The 7,821-nt window shown below is 31.2% G+C and overlaps 1 protein-coding gene across 1 annotated transcript; it reads left to right on the top strand.

The window, feature by feature from the left end:
• Positions 1-5,006: 5,006 nt before the first annotated feature.
• Positions 5,007-5,921, top strand: LOC149536436 (uncharacterized). Its single transcript, XM_089806288.1, has 2 exons — positions 5,007-5,606; positions 5,742-5,921. Exons 1-2 carry the CDS (start codon positions 5,007-5,009, stop codon positions 5,919-5,921), a joined length of 780 nt encoding a protein of 259 aa, XP_089662414.1.
• The last annotated feature ends 1,900 nt before the right edge of the window (positions 5,922-7,821 follow it).

Below are 7,821 nucleotides of genomic sequence, written 5' to 3' on the forward strand. Positions count from 1 at the left end.
AGTAAACTTACCTTGAGATGGATCACGTAGTCAACCTAGTCTTAGAAATTTTTTCATGATTTCAACCTAGAAATGGTATCAAGTCTTAGTAAGGGATGGATGAAGAAATAAATCGAATCCATAAGTATGGTTGAATAAATGTGCTTGAAATTTATTTTTTAATCAAGGATTCCTTTTTAAATGAATGTTTATATATACACTTTCCAATCTTAAATCTAGAATATTGGTGTTCTTTATGGTCACCAATGGAAAATAAGAGATAAGAAGAATGGATAAATTTGGATCTTCTTTATTTCTTGAGAATTATTCTAATTGGTAATCATGTATAAGGAAAAATGCATATCAAATGCATAATATTTCTATATTTTGAATGGATTTAAAAAAAATGAAGATGTGGAGTTCTTTAATTGGGTATTTTCCTTCAAATATTGAGCAATAGTCTTCAATTACAAAAAAAATTGAAAAATGAATTCATGGAAGATTTAAACATATTGATATATTGATTTCACATTATGGAAAGTGAAAGGAGGAAAACCCCTTTTATATAAATTTTGGATTCAATAAATTGTCAGCATGATAGAACATAGACTGGGAAGAAGATCCCTCACATTGGGCTCAAATATTACCTAAATGTAGACCTAGTTAGCCAAGTCTTGGCATTGTTATAAAAAGAAGGGAGTAAAACTGAAAGATCTTCAAGAAATGGTAATTATTGATCGAAAATTATTAAATTATTTTGTGATACTACAAAGGAAATGGAAAATAGCAGTGCATGATACTAAAGATCTAATTTGTAAATTTAGTAGGCACAAGAGATGAGATAGAAAGAGTAAACTTACCTTGAGATGGATCTTATTTTAACTATCATAGAGATGTTAGATTTAGTTAAAAACATGGATCTAGAACATTATTGACTATAAATTATATCTGTAAACATCTCAAACTCAAAGCACAATGATCATGTAGTCAACCTAATCCTAGAAAAAATTTCATGATTTCAGCCAAGTAACCTTTCAATCAAAAACTGATGAAACTTACAAAGATCTTGCAATTCTATGACTAATACTCTCGAAGCTAGAAATCGTATCTTCTTACTATAATTCAAGTAACTCAAAATACTCATGAGGTTAATTAAAATTACCTCTAGATCTAGATATCATGTATCTCTTACACATACTTGTCGTGTGGTTCAACAAGCTTGAGGGAATAAAAAGGATATTCCTTTTGCTAGGAGTTAAAGATGAGAAGAGGTTATTTATTATTGACTAGGAGAAATTATACACTCCCAAAATCTTGGGGGATTAAATGTTTGTAATTTTCATAACTTGAATTTAGTCATCCTTCTAAATTTAGTCAAAAACATAATTAATTATTAAATTCACATTGGTCCATGTAATCCATCATTTAATATATATATAAAATAAGAATGATCTAAGGATATTAGATCTTATTTTATCCCCTAGATCAAATATTTGGAGTAGTTATTCTAAAATATATATGGTTTTCCTAAAATTTGTAGTTTGATTAGTGATTGTATAAGAAATATAAAGGGTTCATTTCATTCTATTTAAGTAATATATTTTTATAATTTTCCAATCTAAGTGCAATTCAAAACATTTCTATAGCTCTCTCATTTGGTATCAAAGCATGTTTGTTGAATCTAGTTGAGGATTGAAGAAACTTATAGTAAGGAATTGTGAATTATGGTCTTTGGTGAATGATCAGGGATATCAAATATGTAACTCATGCATACTCCATTTTGGCAATTATTTTTCTAGGGGTAACATAACACTGGTAACTTTACAATTAGATCATTCAAAGCCATGGGTATGATGGTGATGACTAAGTTAGGTCTACAAAAGAATGAAAATGGATTCTAACAATGTTGTATGAACCTTGCATTCTTCTTGTATAATATCTTCCTTCTATTTTTTAACATATTTATTAGAGGTATCTAGGTACTAGACTCTTTTTTTTCTCTACTAGTGTGGATGTATATAATTGGTCTTCAGAAAGTTTAAATATGTAGGATTGTCTTGTTATACAATTGGTCCTATTGGTCCTATTTATTTGGATTTTGTTAATCAAAATTTATATAGATGCTACATGTCAAACATTTTCCTTGATATTAAAATTTAACCTTCTAGATTAGGGTTTGAGTTATCTAGAGCTAGGGTGTGATTTAGATATATGTAGGCAACCTTCATTTAAATATTAAAGGGTTTCAATTAGATCTAAGGGTTTCTATTAAATTTATTTTGGATTAGATTAGGGTTATGGTTAGATAGGTCCTAGGGGTTGTACATTACCTCATTTCAATTATAGAATTATAGGATCAAAGATTAGGGTTAAAGATTTTTCACTTGAGTTAGAGTTAGAGTTTTCAAGTTAGGGATAAAAATTAGGGTTAGAATTTGAGTTAGGGTTAGGGTTATGGTTAGTTTTATCTTTTAGGGTTATAGTTAGTTTTAGGGTTAAATGGAGATGTATTGTTTATGTTTTCTTATGATTGTTAATATCAAGTTATGTATTTATGTATATCTTTATGTTCTTATATGTATTAACTTTTATTAATTAAATGTTGTAACATGTATTCTTTAGGTCATACTAGATTTATATGTTCATATTATGTACATGTATGTTATATTCTTACCTAATATGCATTAATCTACTTTCTTATACATGTATAATTCAGGATCTCCCCATAAGACATGTCATTAAATATAGTTAATTATACTTAGATTAAGGCATTAAAAGTAAAAACATATACATAAACATGAATATTGAGAACATACATGTCTACATTTAACATGAACATTTTTACATACATTTATGAAATAAAATATACATTAATCTACATTCTTATGTATTTAATTAGGATCTCCCTTAAGACATGTCATTAAATATAGTTAATTACACTTAGATAAAGACATTAAGATCAATAACATGTATGCATAAAAATGTGAATATTGAAAACATACATGTCTAATTTTAACATGAATAAATATACATACATCTATGAAATAAAAAATACATTTTAATCTAGAAATTCTTATGTATAATTTAGGATCTCCCTTTAAGACATGTCATTTAATTACACTTAGATTAATGCATTAAGATGAATAACATATACATAAATGTGAATATTGAAAACATACATTTTTCTACATTTAACATGAACATATATACACATATCTATGAAATAAAATATGTACATTTTAATCTACATTCTTATGTATAATTTAGGATCTCCCCTTAAGACGTGTCATTAAATACAATTAATTACACTTAGATTAAGGCATTAAGATGAAGAACATATACATAAATATTAATAATACATACATAAACATAAAAGATTAAGACATTAAAAGATCAATAACACATGTAGATAAACATTAATAAAAATATGAGTATTGAAAACATGCATGTGCACATGCAACATGAACATATGTACATATACATCTATGAAATAACATCTAAGAGATTTACACACACTCACACACACACACACACAAATATACCTCGTTCTAATATTTTTTAATTTTCTACACTAATTAGATTTTTTCTTTTTTTCTTTTTTTCTAATGTTTTTCTAGTAATTCAAGTTTAATGTTTTTTTCTAAAAATTTGTAATGATTTTTTGGAAATATTTTATAATGTTTTTCTAATATAATTTAAAAAAAAAAGATTTTCTAATGTTATATATAGTAATTTATTTTCTTTAATGTTAAATACTAATATGTCCTAATGTTTAATTTAATAATTTATTTTTCTAATATTGTACAAGAAATTAACTTTTTTTTAAATAATATTTCACTTAATAATTTGTTTTCCTAATAATTCTACACTATTATAATATTTTTCTAATATTTTCTAATTGTCAAGACTAATATTTTTAAAAATATTTTCCACTATTTGCTAATATGTTTCTAATATTTTCTAATTTTTTTCTAATATTTTCTCATATTTTTCTAATATTTTTCCAACTAATATTCTTAAATATATTTTCTAATTTGTTTTTCTAATATTTAAAAATGTAATTTTTTTTCTAATATTTTTTTAATAAAATGAATATTTTTATAAAAAAAAAATTTCTAATGTTTTTATAAATAAAACCAATAATTTTCTAAAAAAATTGTTTCTAATTATTTAACTTATGTTGTTCTAATAAAAGTAATATTTTTCTAAACTTTATTTTTTACACTATTGTTTTTTAATATATTTAAATATTTGTCTAATATTTTCTAATGTTTATACCCTAGTATTTTCTCATAGTTTTCTAATATTTTCTAACCTATTTTAAAAAAATATATTTTCTATTATTTTTCTAATATTTAAGTGTAATATTTTTTAAAATGTTTTTCTAATAAAAATTAATATTTAAATCATGTAATGTTTTTTCTAATATTTTTTATGTAATGTTTTTTCTAATGTTCTGATATTCTAAATTAATGTTTTAAAATATTTTCTAATATTTAACTAATTTAACACTATTTTTTTCCTAACATTTTGTAAAGATAATTCAAGATGAAAATGAAGGGGAGCGGATAGGGCAGATGGCAGAGAAGAGGGAAGGGAAGTGAATGGGAAGTGCATGTTCAAATTTCAAACCTAGCACTAGGTGGGAAAATTTAGGGAGATGAATCTCAGGTCCCAGGCTTGTAGGATGGAATCCAGGCTAACTGCAAAGAGGCGAAGTCTAGGGATGGGGACCCATGTGAAGATGGAGGTAAGGGATGCAGACTGAAGAGTGGGAAGGGGAGAGATCGGGAAGTTGCTCAAATTTCAAACCTGGTGCTGTGCGGGAAATCTTAGGGAGGTGGATCTCAGAATCCTTACATGCAGGATGGTACCTAGGCTGACTATGGAGTGAAATGGGGTTCACTCTTTGGTGTTAAGCCTTCAGATAAGTCCTCTTTCCCTTCGGTTAACGTTGTGTCTGCTCTGGAAAAGGGATCGTGCACGATTGCTATTCTAGATGAAATTTTTGATCGATCATAGCTTCTATGGCTGCCACTCTAGTGGGGAGGTTTATGGGTCAAAGACCAAATATCGATGTTGTTCAGTCCTTTACAATGAAGAAATGGAGCTTGAAAGGGCAGGCCATTATTACTGCAATGGCAAAGGGATTTCTTTCTTTTGAATTCAACTGTAAGGAGGATATGGATGACATCCTATGTAAAGGACTTTGGACCATTGGAAGGGCTACCTTGGTGCTACAAAAATGGTCCTCTAAATTGGATTTAAACAAATCTTTCTTTCAGCAAGCTCCAATATGGGTTAGACTCCCAGAGCTGCCCTTGGAATTCTTGAGTGAGGATGTGTTTATGGGTGTGGCTAGTTCTTTTGAAGAGCTTCTCTCCATAGACCTAACTATTGCTTCTAAAAGTAGGCTGACCTATGCAAGGATCTGTATAAGTGTTAGGGAAGGGGATGATATGCCTGAAGTGGTGTGCTTTCAGTCCAAACTTGGCACTCATATTCAGCAGTTGGATTATGAGAGTGTCCCATTTGGATGTTATCATTATTTTAAGATAGTCCATAAGGCTTTTCAATGCCCAAAAGCAAAGTTAGTTAAGAAGAAGAATCCCTCTATGAATTCTCATGTAAGGGTTAAGAAAGTCTAGAGAAAAAAGACCTCCATCCAGGGACAGCAGGGGCCTCTATTGGCAAATTTAAAGGTGGCAGATGACTGAAAGAAGGTAAATCAATCACATCCTTTTGATTCTACTTTGCCTTAGGGAAAGGCTGATATGGCAGGCCCTGAGGCTAAGTTGTTGAAGACTACCCCAACCTCCTCTCTTGTCATTAGGGAGAAGAAAATTATTGTTCCTCCCCAATTGACTGAGGGTGCTCTGGTTGAGGGAAGGTTGGTTTCTAGAGTTGAGGAAGGCAAGGAAGCTCCTTTGCAAGATGCTTAGGTGGCAGTGCTGATAAGGTCTCCACTTTCTAAAAGTAGGCTAGTCTAGGCTCCCTTAGAGGTGGAGAATAATAGAGATAATAGGGATATTATCTTCTATCAAGACCTAGAGGAAAATCTTGTTTCCTCTTTAGCTAGAGGGACTAGCATAGGAAAGTTGGATGTTTTGGTTAAGGAACTAGACCAGTGGGAGTTTTTGCTATCCAACCCATTGTTTGCTCTTAAGACTTCCAAGTCATTGAATTTTGGCATGAAGACTGAAGTTCTTAATTCCCCAAAGCCTAGGAAAATAAATGTTAGAGGACCTTCTTAGGCCTCGTTGGTGGAGACTAGAAGTAGCTGCAAACTGGATATGGACTCAGCGGCTAGAAGAGGCAAAAAATCTAAGAAGGTAGCTAGAGAGGAGGAGACCAGAAGAAGCTTGGTGAATGGGTGCCGAAGAACTCTTCAGGAGTGTTCCAAGAATTAATCATGAAGATCATATCATAGAATGTAAGAGACCTTAATGGAGCCCATAAACAAGAAATTATCAGGAACCTGATCAGAGATCAGAGACTAGACATCTTGATGATCCAGGAAACTAAGATGAAAAAGGATTTTTTGAGGAAGATTAAGTTTAGCAACTTGATGAGTGGGGAGGCTTTGGATTCTAATGGTGCCTTAGGGGGTCTGCTGACCCTTTTTAATACCAAAAATTTTAGAATGGAAGTGGCCTACAATGATGGTAATATTCTTTTGTGTAATGTCTTTCATATCCCTTCTAATGTTAGCTAGTTCTTGATGAACTTATATGCTCCTAACAATAAGAGAGAAAGAAAGAATTACTGGACCAGAGCTCATAGTCTAGTGCAGAGTAGCAATTTAAAGAAAGGAATTATTATGGGTGACTTTAATACTCTTCTGATGGATGAGGAGAAGAAGGGAGGTCCACCTCCAGATTGGGAAAGAAAAACTAACCTTGTAAACTTCATAAATGGTCTGGCTTTTCTGGATCTAGACCTCATGGGAGGTGCCTTTACTTGGTCAAATAAATGCATTGGTTAGGACTGTATTAAGGTAAGACTAAACAAAGCTCTTATCAATCCTGATTGGTTGAAGACCTCCTCTTGCAAATTAACTATTTTTCGTAGAGTGGGTTATAACCACTCCCCTATCTCCCTTTCAGTGGTTCCTATAGGTCCCAAAATGCCTCCTCCTTTTCATTTCAAAAAAATGTGGACCTCCCACCCTGACCTTTTAGACAAGATTAAGCTATGGTTAAAAGGATGGTTAAAAGGATAGTTAAAGCTTAGAACAAGTCTGATTTTGGCCACATTTTATTTGAGAAGGAAGTCCTAATAGATAATCTTTCTGCTATTCAAAACTATATTTAGAAGGATGGATATGACGAGTTAAATAGGGAGGTTGAGTTGTCTATCCTTTCATATTTACACAATATTATTAGTAAAGAGGAGAAGTTCTGGAGACAAAGATCAAGGGTAAACTGGCTCAAAGAGGGAGATCAAAATATGAAGTTTTTTCATCTCACTACTCTTAAGCATTGTGCAAACAATAGAATCACAAGTTTAAAGAAAGGATAGGGATTGCTGACCAAGGATGAGGAAATATCAATTGAGGTTGTTTCTTTCTTCTCTTCCCTGTTGTCTTGGTATCCTTTGCTTTTCAAAGTGGATCAGGATGACATTGTCTCTTGTATCCCTAAGGTCATCCTTCCTCACCATAATAATCTACTTCGAGCCACTCCCTCTGAGTCAAAAGTTAAAGAAGCTCTCTTCTCTCTGCCGACTAATAAATTCCCTGACCTTGATGGCTTCCTATCTTTCTTTTTCCAGTTGTTTTGGCCTATTTTGGTGAAGGATGTGGCGTAGGCTGTTTAAGAATTCTTTGGGGCAAGAAGCATA

Source organism: Cupressus sempervirens, chromosome 10, assembly GCF_028749045.1.
Source record: "Cupressus sempervirens isolate cs-2001-9-10 chromosome 10, ASM2874904v1, whole genome shotgun sequence".
In the NCBI taxonomy this organism is placed as follows: domain Eukaryota; kingdom Viridiplantae; phylum Streptophyta; class Pinopsida; order Cupressales; family Cupressaceae; genus Cupressus; species Cupressus sempervirens.